At 43.5% G+C, this 22,441-nt stretch overlaps 1 protein-coding gene across 9 annotated transcripts in view; it reads left to right on the top strand.

Annotated features, from left to right (window-relative positions):
- Tmem131l (transmembrane 131 like) overlaps nt 1-22,441 on the top strand; it is a 147,123-nt gene that overhangs the window by 86,711 nt on the left and 37,971 nt on the right. For all 9 annotated transcript variants that reach the window (XR_013052137.1, XM_076574314.1, XM_076574313.1 and 6 more), the window contains 10 exons: nt 12,468-12,545; nt 12,739-12,892; nt 14,372-14,430; nt 14,723-14,831; nt 16,597-16,690; nt 17,190-17,343; nt 17,732-17,902; nt 19,246-19,315; nt 20,409-20,526; nt 22,105-22,246. Coding sequence is in view for 8 of the 9 variants with exons in the window: in XM_076574314.1 (XP_076430429.1) it covers nt 12,468-12,545; nt 12,739-12,892; nt 14,372-14,430; nt 14,723-14,831; nt 16,597-16,690; nt 17,190-17,343; nt 17,732-17,902; nt 19,246-19,315; nt 20,409-20,526; nt 22,105-22,246 (1,149 nt within the window). In the remaining variant the exon portion in view is untranslated. The remainder of the gene's footprint in view (nt 1-12,467; nt 12,546-12,738; nt 12,893-14,371; nt 14,431-14,722; nt 14,832-16,596; nt 16,691-17,189; nt 17,344-17,731; nt 17,903-19,245; nt 19,316-20,408; nt 20,527-22,104; nt 22,247-22,441) is intronic.

The following is a 22,441-nucleotide window of genomic DNA, read 5'->3' as shown; positions in this document are numbered from 1 at the left end:
CCTTTTCCTCATTTTTAAGTTGTGTTGTCTTCTTGTTTGTGAGAAGTAGAAGCTCTCTGTCCTTGAGGGTTGACTTCTATCCAAGTTCATGATTTGTAGTTTCTCCCAGTCTGTGGATGGAATCTTTTGGTAGTATCCTTTGAAGCACAAAAGATACAAATTTTGATAAAGTTCAGTTTATCTGTTTTTCCCCCCCTTTGGTTAGTTATATTTTTAGGATCCCACCTAAAAGATCCAATATTATGAAAATGTACCCCTATGTTTTAAGGCTTTTGTAGTTTATTTTTGTGTGTGGCCAGTTTGATTTCAGTTTCGTGTGTGATGTGAGGAAGATTTCCGTACTCCAGGAGCCCCAGCCCCGCCTGTGGAAAGGCGGTGTGCTCCCACACTGTTACCTCCACGGCCTTGTCAGCCCTCTCTCGTGTCTCTTTGCAGATGCAGGTTTTCTCCTTTGCTTTTTGTTTAGGCGGGGATTTGTGGTTTTGCTTAAGTCGGCCCCTGTTGGACGTAGCCCTCTCCAAAGTCAGTCAGTTTGTCCGTCAGTCAAGAAATAGTGTCCCAGTAAATAACTGGGCTGCGAACGAAGTGCACTGCCCCCACTCTTGTGCTGAGTGGCTTTTGAAGTCTGTAGGCAAAACCTTGATGGGAAGCGGCATTCACGTGCTGTTGAGACACCGGAAGGTGTTCTCCATAAGGCAGCGATTTCACTGTCCCTTAACTTAGTCATGATTCGGAAAAGAAAGTTTGTACAGTGTTTTTCAGGGCTTATTCTAGATAGGTACCCGACAGTAAAATCCTACAAAGCTTCAACCTAAGAAGGAACTGGAATTCCTGAAGACCTATCCCTACTGTAGTATGTCTACAGTCAAGCTGTTTGCTCGTGTGTGCGCGCCTCATGTTTGTGGGGCTGCTGCCGCCAGCTCCCCTGGCAGAGGATAGTCCTTAGTTTCAGTATGAAAATACTGTCTTGGGATTTTACTTCTGCTGATGGTGCTCGCCTAGGGTGGAGGGTTGTGCGTGGGAGGTCGTAATTCCTCCCCGGGGTTCTGGGTGTGCACTGCTCGCGACAGAATTGTGTTTTGTTGTTACTGTTTTGTTTTTCTGGTATTAGACCTAAAAGTTCCTCGTGCACAAATAAAGAGTGAGATGTCTAGACAGAAATAAGTACATTATCAACTTAAAAAAAATTGTTTCTTTAGTTCCATTGGAAGAGAGGTAACTTTATTATTTTAAGGAGAAATGTGAAGTTAAGAAATAAAATTATTTTATGTGTCACTTAAGTTGTTATATAAAAACTGAGACCAAGATGATAGAGTGATTTAAAAATATTTTCAGGGTCATAAGAGATTCATAATTTGTGTGTGTGTGTGTGGGGTGTGTGTGTGTGAAATGTGTCACTATGGTTGTGTGATTGGTTGCACACAGTGGGAAGTACAAGCTCCTTAGCTTTGTTACAACACAAGGCCATCCCTGCCTAGGGCCCAGCAGTCCTCTCCATCCTTGGTGCTCCTGCCTCTTTCCTCTGAGCTTCTCATCCTTCCCAGAACACACCATTCCTTTCTACCAGCTCCTCCTAATGAGGTTTTGCCCTGTTCTAAGTGTTCCGATTCCAGATTTCAAGACCCAGTTCAAATGTAAGCTCCTTGTGAACTTCCTGGGTCCTCAGTCAGCCCTGCGACTGCTCTCCACAGCCCTGGGTCCATACCCTGTAATACCCTCCCTCCTGCTTTTCCAGGGGGTCTCGCGGACAGGGCCCATGTTGTCTTTTTTAGAATGTCCCTATCAGCTCACTGTGTAGTGCACTGAAGGCCGCAGAGTTTTAAATAGAGAGGTGAGTCAATGGGAATTTGAGCCGAGATCCCCAAATAGCACATTTACCAGTCATTCCGTCCAGGGGTGGCAGGACTGCACCTTTTCACCACACTGACTGGGTGACCTTCAGCAGCCTTAGCACCACAGCAGGTGACAGTATTCTTATTTTAGAAATTGTTGAAGGACTTAGAGTTTAAATTACTTGGTTGGAGGTCAAGATTAGAGCTAGGATTGCAAGTGACAACTGAATATGATTTAAATTTTTCCCCCAATGTAGTAAATGTCATAATGATTTTCCTCTGTATTGAATTATTCATGATACAGGAAAGAAAAATGCCAATAATTTTTTTTCCAGCATTTTTATTATGGTAACAAAATAGAGACAGTTTAAAGCTCCACAGTGGAAAAAGGATTTGACCAATTGAATTGTCAGCTTAGCAGCATATTAGAGCTTCTTCCAGACTATGACTAGGAGGTCCACATGGAAACGGTTCACAGTTGTGTAATGTCCAGGGTTGACTGTGTGCTCTTGTGGTGTGGCTTTGTTGTAGAGTGTGTGAATTGTGTGGTAGCTCACAAGAAGGCAACACTTTTGTTTATGTCTTAGTTTAATTTTTATTGCTGTGATAAGCAGCACAATCAAAAGCAAGTTGAGGAGAAAAAGGCTTATATGGCATACATATCCCCGAGTCCACTGCAGGAAACCAAGGCAGGAACCTGGAGGCAGGAACTGATGCAGAAGCCGTGGAGGGGTGCTGTTGACTGCCTTACTTCTCATGGCTTGCCCGGCCTGTTTTTTTTTTTTTTTTCACCATCCAGGAACACCTGCTCAGAGGCATGGCATTACCCCCGTGAATTGACCTCGTCTGTATCAATTATGAATCAAACTGTGCCTTACAGACCTGCCTACAGGCCAGTCTGATGGAGGCATTTTCTCGCTTGAAGTTCCCTTTCCCCAGATAACCCTAGCGTGTGCCAAGTTAGCAAAAATACTAACCAGCACAGTTTATCTGCAATTCTTCATAATAAAAATAAGATGACATTATTGACTCTTCCTTTCCTCCTTCCAGCCCCTTTCAAACTTATGACCTCTTTTTCTCTAGTTATTATGCTTATAAACATAAAAATATACTCATAAATATATACATAGAGCGTGCTGAGCCTGTTTAGTTTTGCTTGCATATTTGTTTTCAGAGTTGACTACCTGGTGTTGAATAACCATTTAGGGGGCTCATCCCCGGGGAAGACCGATTCTCCTTCTCTCAGCAGTTACTGATTGCCTGTAGCTCTTTGTTTAAGGGTTGCACCCCATGAAACACATGTAAAAAAAAATTATTTTCTTCGTTGCCTTCTTGGATCTAAGCTGCTCGAACATGGAGAATGTTATATTGATTTATTTGGTTAAAACAATTTTTGAAGCATGTGTTGTCCCAGTACCCACCATTTGTATTGTCTAAAACCCAATTATAAGATTATTTGGGAAATCTGGAGAAGTTAAAATTAACGGGAATTCGTGGCATATAGTTGTACTACATGTGTGTATATGTACACACCTGTGCATGGTACCACACTTTTGTCTAAAGAGAGTATGTTTTCAAGATATGCTGTGATTGTTAAGATTATGAATTTGTAAGGAAACAAACCAGAGAAGTGAAAAGTGGAGGGTGGAACTGAGTTGGGGGGTGGGTTTCAGCAATGTTTGTTGTATGTGTGTGTGAAAAAATCACACTGAACGCCACTGATAAATACAATCAATACGGGTTACTAAAAAAAATTACAAAGGACAGCCAGACATATGGCAAAGGTCACCGTTATTAATACCTGTTGTCTTCTGTAATTTTCTATTTTGTGTATGGATGAGGGATGGTTCTCCATCAGTGATCTTGTTGCTGGACTGTGTGATGAAGAAACTTTCTCCAGATGAGTTACTCCTAATACGCCTCTGGCCAGGAGTTATTATCCTTTTAGAATTGGCTCAGCCTTTGATATTGGTGCATGATGTCAAGCCTCAGGCCTGCCAGGAACAGGTGCTGGAGCCTCATGGGAGGGTGTCCAAGATGTTGCTGTTGGACTGCTTGCTTCCTTCATGGGTGCTGATCCCTGTCAGCTCAGTATGACAGCCGAGTAGGGGAAGTGGTAAAACCAGTGTGGGGAAGGAGGCATGAGAGACTTTTCCACTCACAACTAGGCAAGGGAGAAATGGAAAGGGCGCCTTTTCCTTTAGAAATGTGCTGCACAAACCTAATCTATGATATGGAGGGGAACACAGAAAATGGGGAAAGGTCAAGGGCCCCATAGTGGTCTTGATCTCCTGACTATTGTACATAATAGGGAAAGGTCAAGGGCCCCATAATGGTCTTGATCTCCTGACTATTGTACATAATAGGGAAAGGTCAAGGGCCCCATAATGGTCTTGATCTCCTGACTATTGTACATAATAGGGAAAGGTCAAGGGCCCCATAATGGTCTTGATCTCCTGACTATTATACATAATAGGGAAAGGTCAAGGGCCCCATAATGGTCTTGATCTCCTGACTATCCTATGTGACTAATAGAATGGGATGAGCAGTTTTCTGAAACACTTCTACAGTTTAGGTAAGGGATGTTTATGTTTTTCTCTACAAGGTTATAAGCTGTATCAGGCTTTATGTCCTAACTAATAAATGATACACTCTGGCAGTATTATGTGTAATGTATTGATGGAATAATAATTGAGTTCACTAATAGAGAATTAAATAAATAATCTTCAAAGGAAATGATAAGCTGTTTATGAAATTCTGGCCTACAGTTGTTTTTAACTGTTTTCAAATATTCATTGCATTGGAGTATTGTAGAAGCTTCTGTTAGAAGGTGTAAAGCTGCCTCAACAACAGTCTGGTTTTTTTCTGACCAGTTCTGAACTTGCTGCATGTGAAGAATCAGGAGTTAGAAAATTGGGCACAGTGGGCCTGGGCATGGTGGAGGACTCCTTTATCCCAGCACTCAGAAGGCAGAACTCTGAATTTTGGCCAAGACCCTACCTCAAAATAGAGCGGGTAGAGATAAGAAGAAAGCCAGCAGTGCAGTCCTGGACAGCCTGGGGTTAAGAGTTTGAGGCCAACCTGGGCTACGTAGTCACAAACAACATCAAACCAAAAGAAGAAAGTTGAGCAGAGAAGAATTAGAAAAATAGAACAACATCTTAGCATGTTTATATGACTGAGGCATGTTCTCCTTTAATATCTGAGATGAGGTACTGTATCCCTGTCCCCAGGTTAGACCACCTGGGCCAGTGGAGGGCATTTTGCAGCTGAAGAACAGATTCCCTCACCCTGACACAGAGAAAAGCCACTGGTCTTCCCTGCAGCACAGGATCCTAATCTGTTGCTCATGACTAGGAACCACTCTGCCTCCTGGGAAGGCAGCTGGGCCGAGAGAACATAGGCTGGGGAAGCGGTTCTTGTAATAGTCCTCCAGTTTTAGAGTCGGGGGCCAGTTGACATGCTGTGGACGTGGAGGAGGAGACCAGCCCGTGGGCTTTCGCCTACCGTGCCTGCCTCCAGCCTCAGAAGCAGCCCTTCCCTGTCTTTGGGTTAGAAAAACCCACTGGGTATGCTGAAGGTGACACGGTGCCCAAGCTTGAACCAAGCTTGTTTCCTTGTCTCCCCGTCCCAGATCCTCAGCCTTGCCCGTCCAGTGACGTGTGGCGCTAGTGGTAAGGACCACCTGCAGCACAGTAATCGTGGTTCTGGGTTCTAGGAAGGTCAGCTGACCTTCTTGTGCCTCAGTTTATCCACAAAATGGTAATAGTCCTTCCCGAATAGCTAATGATTAGATCGAGCTTAGAACTAGTTCTTGACACACAGCTAGAATTCATTCATCACAACTTTACATGCAGAGTTTGAATCTAAACCTTCTTTTACGAAGCTCTCAGGGAAAAATTTCAAATTCCGAATTAGTCTTCTGGCAGGATGTGAAAGTTGAAGGCTATAGAGCCATATCAAATTATCTTGGCCCATGAGTTCATAGACAAAGAATTTGAAGTCCTTCCTTGTTTTCTTTGTCTTGGCCAGAGAGCTTCTCCATGCCTGTGTGTGCAGCTGGGGAACCTTTGGCGGCTACTTCCAGGGCTCTCTCTTCCTAGACTGTGTGTGGATCCCAGGATGAACCCTAAGGTTCCTCTGAGCCTGTCTTAACATCTAAAGTCCTAGTAGGATCCCCAAGAGTATCACAGCATCAACCTTAAGCCACTGAAACTGGAAAACATGCTCCTCCCCACTCTGTAGACCCCAGTCCTAAGCATCATTTTTTTCCCAGTGTTTTTGACCTGTCAAAAACAGAAGGAGGATGGAGACAGCGTCTTGGTTCAGCTGATTGTTTCAAGTCCAAGACCTTTGCACATACTGCTTGGTGGGTGGGTATGACTGTTGGTCAAAAGGCTAATTGGGTACTGTGGAGTTGAGAGGAGCCGCCTATCAAGGAGGTGGCACCCGAGTCACTGGCCCCTCCTTCAGAGCTTGGCAGTAGCTAGGAACAGTATCTTGGTTCCTAGGTTTGGTTTCTGCTCCACTGCTTCGAGGGTTTGTTTATTCCTTGTGTCCTGTTTGCAATGCTCAACTGAATGGTGTCTAGACTCTGCAGCCAGCCAGTCAGGGGTAGGTGTGTGTGTGTGTGTGTGTGTGTCTGTCTGTCTGTCTACCTATGTGTTGCATGTTGCTCTCAGCAGATTCCTGGGTCAGTTGGGGTATGTGTGTCTGTGTGTCCCAGATGGGGAGTCCTCAGCCTCACGTTCTCTGTTCCTTCTCAGCAGATTTGAGCAGACTTCTTACATTGTGTGGGAAGTGATTTGCCTCTAGTGCTCTGGCTCTCTACCATGCCCATTATGAGCAAGTGTCTGTTACTTTAACTAGCAGGTAAACATGCTTGCTGCACAAGCCCGAGGCTCTGGGGTCAAATCCCCAGCAGTCCAGATGCCTGTAATGCTCCTGCTGTAGGGGTCGAGACAGGCAGGTCACTTGTGGCAGCCAGCCCAGCTCCAGATTCAATGTGTGACTGTCTTAAAGGCATTAGGTGGAGAGTGCTAGAGCAGGTGACCTGCTGTCTACCTCTGGCTCCCACACATGCGCCCTCCCCCCATTTTTTAATAAATTGAAAAGAGGAGGAAAGACTGACTTTGACTGGCGTTTTCAGCCTATGAACAACATGTTGAGCAAGGCAAGGAGGTGTGCCATGGCCCCTGTGTGTGAGGTGAAACAAAACAAAGCTGTTCACCTCAACGGTGGTCAGGAAGAGGAGAGGGGGATGGGGAGGACGGATGGACGGACGGACACAACTGGTGGTCCCAGAAACCCCTGTAGATGGGACAGCCAAATTGTTTGCATAACGTAGCCCGCTTGCATTTGGGTTGATCCATCTCCTTATCTAAAGGTTACCTCACTCTAGACTGCCTGCATCTGTCCTTCAAGGTTTCTGGAAAATTTGAGGGAGGGGTAGTAAATTGTACATTGCCCCCCACCAGACTTTGGGTTCTGAACTAATTGTTACATTAGATGAAAAGAATTTGAAGTATTTTAGGAACAAAATACTTGTCTTAGAAATTGAAGGAGTGAAGGAAAGGCGTTTCCTCCTCAGCTTTAATGGGGAAAAGCCACTTTCCACAAACATCTAAATTATTTGTTGTGGAATTAAACAAAGGAAGTACATTAATTATGAATGAACAAATAGAAGTAAACCACCTCCCTCTTCTCTGGGCCTAGTCGTCCCCAATCTGAGGATAAAAACTACTACTGGTGGGCACGAAACAGAGTGACTGTTTAATATCGGGGAGAAACAGCCATGCTGCATTTCCTAATAGTTCAGCTGAGCCTGTCTGTCTGTCGTACACTGAATGATAGTTGGTCATAGGATCCGAGAGTTGTATGCAAGGGGCAGGGCCCGGGATAGCTCTCACTTTGTACAAGGCCCATTGCTCAGCAGACTCAGTTGTAGTACCCCATGTGTTTGGGCTGCCAACTGGAATGTCCCACGGCTCGTACAGAGCTTGTGTTCATACTGATAGGCATGTTGGCAGAAAAGAAGCTACGGAAAGTGTCTGAGAAAGATAGGTTGTGAAGCTGGGGCTTTTCAGGGCAGCTTTCATTTGGAAACCTTGTTTCAAGTGCCTTGTTCATGTGCTCTGGATGATTGTAGCGGCAACTCCGTGCACTTGGTCATCTTGTGGCTCGCTGTTGTTGGGAGAAGTTGTCGAAAGGACTTAGGGCTTTAACACTCTCTTATCTTATTTCACAGTCTCAGAACTTCATACTTTTTTCCCTAAACGTCTCAGCAAGAGAACTGAGATGACATCAGATCTCAGTTCCTTAGTCCCTTCTACTCCTTCACCATGAACTCTCGAGGCTCTGTACGAGGTGGTTTTAGCGTTTCTGCTTTCTTGAGTGCTGTATATTGGAATGGCTTTTAAAATCTTACGTCTGGTCTTTTATGTAGGAAGAATAGACTCAATCTATTCCGATTTCTTCAACAAAGTGCTGGTTTACAAAAAGAACTTTCCCCCTATTTTCCATTAGCTGGCTCCGGGATCTTTGATAAGTATCGACCCCCTCCAAGCTGTATTTCCCCCATGTCTGAAAGGAATACGGCCATATTCTTTTTTAAGTAAAAGACCTAGCATTTGTTATGCACTAACTTACTAAAGTAAAATGGGAAGTTTCAAACATAGAGAATTGTTGTTTTGTTTGTTTGTTTGGTTGTTTTCTCTGTTAAGGTTAAGATTGCAATGATTTTGTTCTTTTGCAAAAGAAATGTCAACTTTTCAATTTCCTTTTGACAAATCCACTCGGGTCACAGGCAGTATGGACATACTTGAGCTCCCCCTTGTGGGGTTCTGAAATATACCCAATCACAAATAAAAGTACAGTTTGAGTCTCCCTAAATCAGAGAGTCTGAAATCCAGAGTGCTCTAAAACCTGAAAAATCTTGAGCCCCAGCAGGACACTACAAATGTGATAGCTCAATGTATACATTTTTTTTCCACTGGCAAAATTTAAAGTACTGTGTAAAATTATGTCCAGGTTATATGTATAAAGTATATGAAACATAAGTAAGTGAATTTTGTGTTTAGACATAAGTCCCATACTCCAAAATAACAAATTTCTCTTTTCAAGCCCCCAAAACAAAAACCACTCAATCTCTAGTGATTTCTATTTGTTAGGTGTCTGCTGAGTGTGTTAGTCTTAGTCTTGCTTAAACTGGCAGATTATAAAAATCACCCATGCAAAGATTTACTGAGAATAACAGAACATTTGCTTTTAAATCATATCAGGTCACCGTGTTCTTAATCCTTAATCATGTTTAAATTGTCATTCTGAACTCTTAATGTTATTTCTCCATTTGGAGAAATGCTAGAGGAAAGAAAACTTATTAAAATTAAACCCACCTTTTTATAAATGTATACTTTGAAAATATATTGATATGTTTTTTTTCTATTAAAATTGGAATGTTCAGGTCAAAAGTACACACCAAGTATCAGATTTTGATTTATTCTTTTCTTTTATGTTGGTGTTTCTTCCCTTTAGGTGGTTGCCTATTCAAGCTTTCTCAGTTCCATGGTGTCTGTGACTGCACACACCTTTTGTTAGGTCACCAGCCGTATATCAGGTGCCTGCTTAGGTAGAAGCATGGAATTGAGTGCTTATGATCTACTGGAGATGGTAGACATTGACCAGATTGTTACGGTGTAAGTCAGGAATGTTAGAAAAAGTTAGGTAACGTGTCCGTGTGTAAGTGATAGCTGGTTATTGAGATACGGCTTCTGGGGTATTATGGCTGAGGCATGAAGGGTCGATTTGATAGTAAGTGGCAGGGTAGGTAGGAAGGCTGGGTTCACTGCAAAGGAACAGCACTTTCAAAGACGCCAACCAGAACAGTGAAGCCGGAGTGTGGACATGGAGGGAAAGTTAGATGAGACTACACTTTGTAATTTCAAGAAAGAATTTGACACTAGGAAAGCCCGTGAAGGGTTTTCAGCAAGTCCCTATGTGATGGAGTTTGGGTTAAAGAAACTCAACTTAAAGAACAAACTATTCTGCTTGTTTTCGAGACACAGTGTAGCCCAGGCTGGCCTTGAACTTTCCGGCCTCTTGCCTCAACCTGCACATGCTTGGGTGGTAGGTGGTGACCACCATGCCTGGGTCTCCATGTGAACTCATTCTTTGTGCAGTATGGGGAGTGGAGTGGAAGGGGACTGGGAGGAGGTCACTGTACCGTGAATTTCTCTCCAGATGACTGATAGTGTAGTTATCATGGCTCGGTACTCTGTGTGGCAGGCACTGGGCATTGCTGTGTGCAGAGCAGACAGGGTGCAGACAGCAAGGTGCACAGCTGTGTTCCAGAAAGGCCTCATTTCCAGAAACAGACAGAAGACTGGAGTTAGGCTGGGGGCGCAGTCTGCCACCCTGGCCCTCCGTTGTGTTAGGAATGGAGACACATGCACAGACGGGTGTAAGGGGGATTGAGGAGGCCGGTGTGACTTATTTTAACAGAGGGTGAAGCAGTGAACTGAAGTTGGTTTCTCGGGTCTTACTGATGTGAATAAGGACAGGACTGGCAGACAGGGGTGCTGAGATGATGGGTGAGCTCAGGGCCGCCGCCAGTGCAGCAAGGCCTGCACTGCAGAAACGCATGTGCTGAAGGGCCAGCTTGTTGGAGAGCTCCCTTGGGAGGAGGGGGAGGGGAGCACAGTAAACACAGCCCCCAGATCAACCGTGTCTGACGGTCAGGATACAGAAGCGGGAAACCAAGAGGGAGGAACCTCTGTTAGAAGAGGATGCTGTTGAACCAGGCTGTGTGGCCGTTACTCGAGACTGCCCTTTAGTTTGGACCAAGGGTGGACCTTTCTGGTTCCTGCCTGTCTTTGGTTGAGGGACTTGTTCATACTTTTACTTTGGGAGGTTGTGTGGAGGCTCTAATGGGAGCACAGAGACCCCTCTGCCCGTGACTGAAGAGGGGTCCTCCTCTCCGTGGCCCACATGTTGAGTGAGAAATGTTCTGCATCTATGCAGTCCCACTCTACAGGGGCACACTTGGAGGGGGAGGAAGACACTCCTTAGCCAGCCAGATCACAGTGGCCCTCGGAGGTCAGCGGGGCAGATGGAGCAACGAGGCTGCCCTCACACCCTCAAGAACAAGCATTATTCTTCTGTTTCAGACTCTGTAGATTATTAGTTACTAGCAGTAATTTTGTAAGTCTGTGTGATTTCACTTACATGCTCAAAGTGTCTTAAATATTTTGTACTGTACTTAAAAATGTAACATACTTGATTAATTTTTTCTGTGCTTTAATTGTATGAATGAGCTAAAGTAATTCTTTCTGGTATTGAGGAATGAACCAATGGACCTAGGCCCTCACAAATATCAAAAAGCATTTGCTTTATCATTGAGTTACACCCTGGCCCCTATAATGCGTTCTTATGTGATGTACTTGAGCAAGGCTTATACTAGCAAATCAAACTTGATGGTTGTGATTCTATTTAACAGTATCTCCGCCTGGAGTCAGATGCTCACACATAATTAAGCAAGCTTCCTTTCTCTGCTGAGGTTTTCCAATGCTCAGACCCTGGCTCCTGGGCTGAATATGTTCCTTTTATAATGACTATGATAGAGACCTCATGAAAAAGAAGCTCTCATGGGTCAAGTTCCTGACATTTGCATCCTCTACTGACTTCCTTTCCTCTTCTCCTGTCTGCAGACCCATCTCCCCATCTGGACAGCTGTGTCTCCTCGACTGGGGTGTTCATTTCATTTTTGTGACGTTCTATCAAGAATTCATCCCCTATGGATGAGATCTTTGAACTTGACAGATTCCTGCATTCTTTTCTTATTCTTTTGTCTTCCATTCATGGCTCATTCACATGTTAAAAATGACAGGCAGTTCATATTTGGACATCTGTTTTTGAGGTTTCTATCAGACTCCGGGGTCATGGCTTCTAGTATTTATTGAGCTGAAAGAAGGCACACATTGGAAAACAAAACAACAACAACCAACCCAGCAGACTGGTTGGGTATAGTAGAACATACTCATAATCTCAGCATTCAAGACACTGAGGCAGGAAGATCCTAAGTTCATGGACAACCAGCGCTATACTGTGAGAATTTGTTTCAAAACCAAACAAGCATGGCTTGATGGCTAAGAACATGTGTCATTCTTGCAGAGAACCTCAGTTTGGTTCCTAGCACTGTATGGGGAGATTCACAACTCCCCATGACTCCAGCTCCAAGGAAACTAATGATTCTGGCCTCCTTAGGCACCAATACTCATAAGGAAAGAACACACACGCACACACACGCATACCTTAAAATAAGCAAAAAAAAGCAGTAAGTTGGTTATTACTGGGTAAATGCACGTTTAAATAAAAGTATATTTCTTTGTTTAAACCCAATGTTAAACACATCCCAGACAGTATTCATGTGTATACTTGGGACAGCGTACATGCTTCCTGTCTTACTAGGAACTTTCAGTTATTACTTCCTTTAGAGTATAAGCTTTGTGATAGCAAAATATATTTCCAGTAAAAAATAACATGCAGCACCTAGAAGCTACTCAGTGTTTGTTGTTACTGTTAAGGCTGGATTATGCTTTTAGCCTCCTCTTAAGTTCTTTTGCCTCTTTCTTCTTTTAGGCAGAAACCACTAATACTACCCTCCTGCGGGTGCAACTGGAATGCAGCTTACATAATAAAGTGTGTCAGCAATTAAAGGTAAAACAATATTTAGCAGATCTCCCTGTTTTCTTTCCTGCCTCTTAAAAATCAAAATCAAAACAGTGGTGCACACTCACCATAAACATGCTGTTACCTTAAGTGTTCCTCTTTTTCAAAACTTCGCAACCACGAAGTTCAGATGGCTTTTTGTTTTTGAGTTTTTCTTGTTTCCCTACACCTCTCATTTCAGAGTTGCTATCTGGGGCCTGGTGATGCGTTCCCCTTGGAGATGAGCATAGTTGTAGCTGTGGAAAACTCCTCAAGGCAACCTGAAGAGAACACTCAATCCCTGTTAGATCACCTCTCTATTGTTTATGTAGCCACTGCTGAGTCTGAGGCCACAGGTAAGGGGGGGTCTTTCCAGTTTCTGTTGTGGGGCTGTAGTTCAGTGGGGGTGTGCTCCAGCTCCTGGCCCGTCTCCATTTGGCGCGGCCAAAAACCGAAGCGTAAACCCTTTTTCTTGCAGCATGTCTAGGTTTTCTTACATCGTTATTCAGTCTTGTCAAAGAATCAAGACTAGGAGCCTCTGCTTCAGGTAGATTGCAACAGGAACTAGTTCTGTCTGCAGCTACTCAGGCCGTGTTAGTTCAGGGAAGTAGGTGACCACCGCAAGCTGTTTTGAGTCTCCTTGTGAATAATTTTTTTTGGCAGTGTGCAGATAGCAAGCAAACGAAATGGGTATGACTGCCTAAAACCAAATCTTCACGAAGGGTTTGAAGTCTTGACTCTTACTCCAGTGGACTGGGCTGCAGAAGCTCAGATCCCCAGACCAGGCTGTTTCATGGTTAGTAGCTGATAGCTGGTCGTGTCTGGATGTTTGACAACTCAGAGGAGAATTCCTCTTTGGAAACGTGTCCTGCTTACTACAGTAGCCTATTTTGGCAGTTCAGCTTTTGAAGAACACTTGCAGGAGATACATACTGTGTGATGCATGAGATTTATAATGTGGGATTTGCTGTTACATATTGGTTATAGCAGCTGTGCTGGTATCTGTGTGTATATTTGTTACTCATTTAAAGGAACGACACAGATGATAGAGAAAAGCATAGTTATTTATTAGCAGTCAGCGGTGTAGTGTGTGCTGTGCCTTCTCCTTCCCCGCCACCAGTCTCATGCTGGGGACGAGCCTGTAGCTTCCCACATGCATTACTGAACTCTACAGCTTTAATTGTTGAACAAACATCATCGACCTTCCAGTCTTTAGAATTGGATGTAGTAGCAATGGACAGAACTCCCCTGTTCTTCGGTTTGTAGTGTGTTGGTTTTAGTAATGGGCAGGTAGGCACCCAGGCCGAGAAGACCCTTGTCCCATGGGGGATGGATAAAGGGAAGCCTGCCTTCTGAGATGCTAGAGTTTAATTCCTTCCCAGTGTGTTGATTTAAATGAGGAAACACGTGGCAGTCCAGATAACTGGAGAGCATAGCTTTGCTTGAAGCTTTCTAGTTGGTTACTGTCCTTCAGACAGAGCAAAGTATGTCAGTTTCTGTCCTGCATGTTCTTCAGCGTGTGAGAACCCATATGTTCAGGAAGCTTCTCTGTTTGTTTGTTTGCTTTTTTTGTTTTTGTTTTCATAAGGCTCTCTCTTCCTGTGACTTAAAAGACCCATCCCATGTACATGAAGCTCTGGCTTTGATCCCTAGTACTGGACTCACTCATGCATACACCCCAGAAGGTGCCAGAGAAAAATGGCTCTTCCATTCAATTTCAGTGTTGTAGAAACATTTTCGTCTCTTTAGAAATGTATAATGTATTTTACTGGGTTGAGTTGTGGAGAGTCTATGGTTCTTTGTTTTAACCTCATTGCTCTGATTCTTTTGGACAGATGAATCTGCAGTAAATATGTTTGTATTGCATTCAGGAAACAGCCTTATTTGGATACAGGTAATTGCTGAAGCTTGTACATAAGTAATTTGAAATTACGAGTGTGCGTTTTGCTGCAGGTCCTTAGGGATTCCCAGGAGCAGATGCAGAGGCCTTTGTGTCCTATTCTCTTTTGCTGTCATTTGAACCCACTCTCCTTGCTTGAACCCCTGTTTATGTGGAGGTTGTCAGCACCCCCTTTCTGCTGTTGTAGACACACCTGCTGAGCAGTTTCTGGGAGTCTTGCTCCATGCTGTTTCCTGATACTCTTCTGGTTGAGAGGAGTAACTTGGATTTATTTCTTGTTGTGTAGGATATACATCATTTCTCCCAGAAAAATGCCCTGGCTCTGCAGTTTGAACCGGTACTGCTACCCTCTTCCACAACAAACTTCACAAGAATTGCCTCATTCATTTGCAAAGGTACTCCTTTCAACTGCTGCCTGGTCTCCAGTGGGCTAGTGGGCAGTTCAGTCAGGGTGGTTCCAGCTACAGGTGAGGCACAGTTTAAAGAAACCGCGTGGGTTTTGTTCTGTAAACCACAGCCTTTGGTGTGATTAAGACTGCTGTGGATGCCGCCTGTGTTATGCCATACCTGTAGGATTCTGAGTTTCAGGCTTAACTTGGTACCTTGCAGTTGAGTGTGTGCATTCTGTTGTTTTCACAGGGAGCAGAGTTGCAGGGCCCCTGTTCAGTTTACTTGATAAAATGTGATGGGTGGATGCCCATAGTGAGTTTAAATACAGCCCTGTGTTCAGATTCGTACTCAGAGTTAAAAAGGATTCTGTAAATGAATTCCTGTGGATCTAAATCACAGGAAAACATGCCCAAACTCACTCTTTTTTTTGAGACAGGGTTTCTCTACGTAGCTTTGCGCCTTTCCTGGAACTCGCTCTGTAGACCAGGCTAGCCTCAAACTCACAGAGATCTGCCTGCCTCTGCCTCCCGAGTGCTGGGATTAAAGGCATGTGCCACCACCGCCCGGCTCACTCATATTTAAAGAACTTCAATTTAAAGCAAGTAGGATATAACTTATTATAGAGCTCAATAAGGATTAAAAAAAGAGTACTCATATTCTGTTTTTATAATGAGGAAGGAAAAATGTATGTGTGTTTTTGCTGAGACTTGACGCGGGCTGTTGAGAGGGAAATGGATTAATCTTTATGAAAATTTAAAATGCTTCAATCCTCAATGCTAGTTCAGCAGTGTACCCTACAGATATTTGGGTTTTCAAAACTACCTAGGCCAGGTATGATGGCATGTGTCTGTAGTCAGTTACTGTGGTCGTGGAGACAGGAGGATTGCTTGAGCCCAAGGAACTGGAGGCCAGCTGTGAGGCCTCCTTCTCAAAGAAACCAAAGCCTGTGTGCAGAAACCTATTTGACAGCAGCCGAGTGGCCTAAGAGCCCCTGACATGCTGGTTCAGCCTGTTCCTGCACAGAGGGTACACCTGCAGCTTCTAGGAGGCCTCCGGGCACACCCTGTAAGCAGAATGCGGACATGAGGTGTTTCAAGGGCTCCGAGTGTCCCCGGACATGCGTAGCACACCTGCAGGGGTGCTCACGAAGGCGCTGGTTTTTGCTGTCGGAGATAACTGGGAAGTAGGACAAGGGTGGGCTCTACTTTGATGGGTTTTTGTTAATGTCTGAATTTGGTTTGGAACCACGTGCTCTTTAAGTAGAAGCAGTTTCAGTACGTGAGCTAAGAGTTCACCAACAGTCACGATCTGGATCAAAAGGAGCCTGAAAGTACTGTCTGTGTAAGCGGCTGCTTCTGCAGCGCTCACCAGGGCTCTTCCCTGGGCCACTTGATTTCATGCCTCCCCATTCCTCCCGTGCTCTTCTTTCCTGGGCCAAGTGAGCTGCTTTCTCATGCTGTGCTGAGGACCTCCCTCTTATTTATAGCGAAGACAGATCTTTGTAAAGGAAAGGCTGCCAAGTCCTGACTTCTGTTTTCCCTGAAAGAACTGGGAGGCTGGTTTAAAGGGGGAGGGAAGGGTGTAGATGCTGTGTTCCGATGACTGTTAGGAGAAAAGGGGAACCTGAAGGAGCTGTGTTCCTTCCGTACTGTTCACGGAGGCAGCACAGGCAACTCCAGATGTCTAGGTAGACCCTGTCTCGTTTCTGTTCAGGTTGAACAAGAGGAGAGATGATACTTATGCTTCCCATTTGTTTCTTTGTCCCCATAGCAGGTACCTCATGTGACAGTGGACTTGTGGATATGAGGAAAAGAAAAAACGCCCCCGCACTAAGAGCATGCCTCTCCTCTCCTGTGGTTCAGGGGTGAGCTCACTCTGGCTTTTCCTGAAGTCTGGGTTTTGGTTAGGTTTTTTTTTTTTTTTTTTTTTTTAACCGATTTTTGTTTGTTTTTGTTGTTGTTTTATCATTTGGCAATGCTTTAAAATCATGACTGTTACTGCATGATTCTTTCTAGACTGGTTTCCCCTTATTAGCAAAACTAATGCAAAATGGAAAAAATGGGGCTAAATAATTCAGTTTAAGGGGTAGTTTTGTACCAGATAATCAAGAAATTTTGCTTCTGCAAATATTGCCTCTGCAGTATTTTCTGAGTTGTATTTGGATCCTGGTTTTGGCCTGGTCAAGGCTGGGTCACTTCAGCCTTGCCTGTATTTATGGGTGAGCCAGAAGGCTGAGGGAGATGCTGTTGATAGTTACTAGCGCAAAGACAATGTTTCCTGCTCCTATTTCCTCATTTGGAGGGTCTGTAGAGGACAGAGCTGTGCTTACTCAGGGCTAGCCCCTTCATGTCTTCTGTTCACAGGTATTTCCGAGTGGATGCCTCGACAGCCCAGTTTCACATAGAGAGGCAGGAGAATGCAACAGGAGTGTGGTCAGTATGGTACCGCAGCCATCTTGACCATAGCATTGTATTAAAAGATGTGTTTGTTTCCAAGGAGGCCAAGCACATTTTAAAGGTACACACAGTCCCTTTTCTTCAACTTTTAGTCCAGTTTAAGCTTTGTTTAATATCGTGCTATGAAACCAATACTTATAACACCTAATTTGACTTACAATTTTTAAAGCAAATACAGTTTTTTTCAGAGTTATTTTTAGGAGCTCAATTCATAGTCCTGTTGATGATTAAAATACATGGTTTCACAAAGTATTTCAAGGTTTCTGCTGTGACATCTACACTAGTGTCCATTGAAACTGAAACTTTGTTTGAAATCATAGATATTTGATCTGGAATGAGTGGAGTAAAATTATAATTTCCAGACGATAGAACAAATTTAGCATTATCCTATAATGATTTAGTCCTAACGAGTGTCAGGAAGTAACCTCTCTCGCTTTTTTTCTTTTCAGGTTCTGAGTTTCCCTGGCCCTTTATTTCTACCCCCAGGCTGCTGGAATATATTTTCTTTGAAACTTGCTGTTAAAGGCGTTCTCCTAAACATGCTCACCAATGTATTTCTTACCACGAGCACAGGTGCCATTTTTGCCATCCCTCTGCAGATTTTCTCGGCTCCAACCAAGGTATTGTGTACAACACCGTGTGCTGTAGTGTCGTTTAGCAGTATCCGCTTGTGGTGTTTGGCTTTTATTAACTCAGTGAAGTTCATCTTCTTTAAGGCTGTCTAGGACAGTGGAGGACATCTCCACGCCAATCTCAGATGCTAGACTTGTTGAGATGTGGAAATCTTGACTTAGAAAGGCTTTTTTCGTGAAATGATGATTATTTAATAGACTAAATCATCACCAGTAGACTGATCGATTTCATTTTTCTCTTCACTGCTGAGGAGCAAACACAGGGTCCTGTATCTCCTGAGCAGATGCTCTGCTCTTGAGCGACGTCCCTAGCTTCCATTCCCAAAGGCTGGGAAGTAAGGAGCATTTGCTTACTGTAGAAAGCCTGGTTGAACTTTTAATCCGTGTGTACAGGGACTTCAAGTAAAGCGGATTACTCAGTGTTTTAGATAGACTTCTTCTAAGTGGTTCTCAGTTGCTGATAATCATTGAATTTTCCTATGGGTCTGGTGTAAAGCCTAAAAAGTTCACGAGAGAATTCTTCCTAAAATCTGGGCAAATTGTGTTCAGCTAAGATTATTTTAAGCATGTCTCATTTTTCTCTTAATGTTTATTTTCATTTAATTATTGCTTCCTTTTGAGCCAAGCTATTCTGTATAACACTGAGTTCTGGTTTTTCACTATGAGACATTCATGCAACCATCTTTATGATTTTTTTCTCACTTCTTATTATTGATGTTTCATAGTTAGAAATGCCTTGCCTTTAGCTGAGAATGTGAAGGTAAGACTCTTCACATCAAACTCAGTAAGAGGGTGAGGTTCATCCATTTAGTCATATTTTAAGCAGGTGGGATTTCTTAATAAAACCCTTCCCCAATCAAGAGAAACATATAAAAACTGATTAAATGAAGGAAGCGGGAGGCAGGCTTCAGCAGCATGTGGACTTAGAAACAAACACTCTCCAGACCTGTAGGAGGGTAGCTGCAAGTTAGTAGAGATCAGCGTACTGTCTCGAGGACTAGAGTGCAGTTCCCAACAAGTAGAACACAAAAGCACCACAAGTGTTCCAAATCCTTGTAGTTCCAGTCATTGATGATTGTACAGACACCACTGTAAGTTGTCATTGTAGGCATTGATGATTGTATAGAAGCCATTGTAGCGACCCTGTGAGGCGCAGCCCAGATGCCTCTGAGATGACAAGGAACAAAGAAATCGCTTCTTAGTTGTCTGGCTTCTGGTTAAAGGGGAGTCTGTTGAGGTAGAGGCTAATGTCTGCTTCCTGTTTTAGTGTGTTAGGATTTTTATGCTGAGTGTTGTGTTTTAAGTTATTCATATATTACTTTTCAATCTAGGAAGGGAGTCTGGGTTTTGAAGTGATAGCACATTGTGGCATGCATTATTTCATGGGAAAATCAAAAACAGGTAAGTATTTTGCTTTAGGATTTCTGTAGCACGCAGTTTGGGGGGAATGGAAAGCAGTGAGAGAAATTAGCATTAATAGATGGAATTAATTAATAATTCTGCTAAAGCAATTCCATCACACTCTATGCTTAGAGAGCATGATCATTGTCAGAATGATCTGAATAGTTGATAATCCTCCAGACTTAGCCAAGGTACTTATAGAAATAAGAATGTCCTCTTTTTCTTATGTAGCTTGTGCTTTTGTGAGAGATTACAAAATAATATTGTTTGATCTTAGCAGCCTTATCTCTAGGAAAAACTGGAAAATTGAGACTCTATAAAAGCTGATAGAAGTTAGCATCATTGGGAATTTTATCTGCAGACTTAGGTCATAGTGAGATATATGTATATCTCTATCCCTATATGTCAGGAGGTGCTAAGTGTCTTGTGAAACTGAAGGCCTTGGTAGTGATTTGGAAGTTGAGCCTAGGTTTTGCTTTATTTTTATTTTTATCTTTGTACTTTGATTTACTGAGATTTCTGATGTAAAGAGAGTTTTAAAGTACAGATTTACCTTTGGGAGACCTCCCCACCTTTTCTTCCCAGCACCTCCATTAGTGGAGACAGTACAGGGCAGATGTGTAGAGGCGAGGTACTCATAGACCAATTCGTGAATATGGATTGTATAGGATCAACTGCTGGTCTGTGCCCTCCTTGAGAACCGCTGTTTGTCCTTCCACATCCCTGACCTACATAGTACCCTAAAAGGTGCAGCTGGCGAAGGGTGTCTCCGTGGAAGCAGCTCTGCCCTTTAGATGCAAAGCTGTAGACAGTGCTGTGAGCATAGTTTTCATTTGTCTCAGGCTGTGTCATGAGCCATGTGTCTTTTACGTCATTACCGTCACATGATTCGCTTTAGTTTTGTTTTCTACATGTTTGTTTAATTTGATGTATCATGTGCCATTGAGTTAGAGGGACTTTCAGAGGAAAGCAACAGAAGTTATTCACTCCACAGCCCTCTTAGTTTGTGAAGTTTAACTGTCAGCCCTTGGCATTATTTACTAATTTAATTGTTCTTTGTAAATCTGAATTTTGAATCTGATCTAACTTTTAGAAATTCCTACATGGGATGGAAGCCTTTCTCTGGATCGGTCTACCTGGGACGTGGATTCTGAACTTGCAAATAAACTGTATGAAAAATGGAAGAAATATAAAAATGGCGATGTTTGCAGGTGTGTCCTCCTTGGATGGGCCGTGGGGAGTAACTGTTTCCTGGTGCATTGTGCACTGGACTGGTTAGTGATTGTACAAACCCCCAGCCTCAGAAGTGTTGGCAGGGCAGCACAGTAAATTCTTCTCAGCTTCCTCAACTAGAGCTTGCTCATCAGGTCTTACAACTTTGCCTTTCTTGTGTATTATTTCTGCCTTTATGCACATGTTCACTGGCCACTTTTTGTTGACTTGTTTGAAAATAAGCAGAGAATTTCATCCTTGAGCCCTCAGTACTTTATCGGGGAAATCTTTGATAGCCATCATACTGAGGCTCTCATTATTAGACAATGATTGGAAGTTATTTTTATATGTAACATTACTAGAGCCCCATCTGTCTTCAGGTTTTATCCTGTTGACAGTATTTTTAGTCTAGACCAGTTGTCTTATAGAAAATTCCACACTGTGGGTTTTTTTTTTTTAAACTGTTTTTTCTAGTTAACATCCATTTTAGTAAGACTACTGGTTCTCTGCTGGGGTTGTGCTGTTGTGACTACGTCACATCAGGAAGCACATAGATGTCATGGTTAGCATGGTAACGTTGAATCATTTGCTGTAGGTGATTTGTGACAGATACTCACCTTGGAGACCGTTTTCCTTTGGTAATTCAGTAGTCTGATCATATAAATTTGCTGATCCCTAAGACTGACAAGGTTGTAGGGTTCATGTTTCAGTTAGACTAATGGCTGTGAAATGGTAAGGCTGAGGGTTACTTTGTGTGGGCTCCGTGTATTACCAATACTGTGCCTTTCAAGCCCCCTTTGAGCATCGCCACGGTTTCCAATTCATGTGTGTATTTTATTTCTGTCATCGTTTTGTTAGTTTGTGTGTGTGTGTAGGGTGTATACATGAGAGTGTGGGTGTACACACATGCTTACATGTTCAGAAGCCTGAGCAGGATGTATTAGGTGTCCTCTGTCTCTCTCTACCTTTTCCCTTAAGACAGTCTCTCACTGAAGTTGGAGCTCACCATTTTCAGCTAGGCTGAGGCTGGCTACAGGTGTGCTTGCAGCCATGCATGCCCAGCTGCTTTTGTGGCTGCTGAGCATCCGCTCTCGGTTCCTCACACTCAGCAAAGCACTCTTACTCACTGAGCGCGCTCCCCAGCCCCGGAGTTAGTAGTTTTGATGACAAATTCAAATTTTACTGTAAGTGTCCTTCTGGGTAGCTTGTGTGTCTCTTTGATGTGGCATCAAAATTGCAATCGTTCTCTGGACACTTGCTTGCTTGCTAGTAACACAGGTTTTTTGTTTGCGCGCGTGCTTTGTGTGCGTGCGGATATGTTTAATGTCAGACATTGAACCGGGGATTCTGACTTGTAAAACATGTGCTCATCCCCAGGAATATATCTCCAGACCTCTAATCAGTCATACACGTTGTCTTTCCAAATTCTACCAAAAGCCATTTCCCCAAAGAGCTCTTGTTTTTTTTTTTTTTTTTTTGGGAGGGAGTGGTATTTAGTATTTCCATTTTTTTAAAGTCAAGGTTGTTTTTCGTATGCATGTATTGTTACTCTTCTTTTTCCTTTGTCATTTTTCCAGGAGGAACGTTTTGGGGATGACTCAGTTTGCCTCTGCAAAGAAATCCAAGGACTCGGAGCCCCTTGTCTCCTTCTTGCCTCGTCTGCTCGTGGAGCCCGGCCTTGTGTTGAACTTCAGTGCCACTGCCCTCAGGAACAGTGTGGTAAGGGTGGTGTGGCTCCCGCCTGGGTCCGGGCACCCGAGCCTGGGCGCGCATAGTGCTAGGGTGTTCATACCTAGAGACTGGTTTTAGAAGAGAGGAATTGAAATTCACACACACACTGAGTGGGGATGTGTTCCCGGGACCAGAAGAGATGCTAAGGTCAAAGCCCTTGGACACAGAGATGCCACCTGGATA

Source organism: Peromyscus maniculatus, chromosome 6 (genome assembly GCF_049852395.1).
Source record: "Peromyscus maniculatus bairdii isolate BWxNUB_F1_BW_parent chromosome 6, HU_Pman_BW_mat_3.1, whole genome shotgun sequence".
Lineage (NCBI taxonomy): Eukaryota > Metazoa > Chordata > Mammalia > Rodentia > Cricetidae > Peromyscus > Peromyscus maniculatus.
The sequence above is the reverse complement of the archived record's forward strand: the minus strand, read 5'-3'. Positions and strand labels throughout refer to the sequence as shown.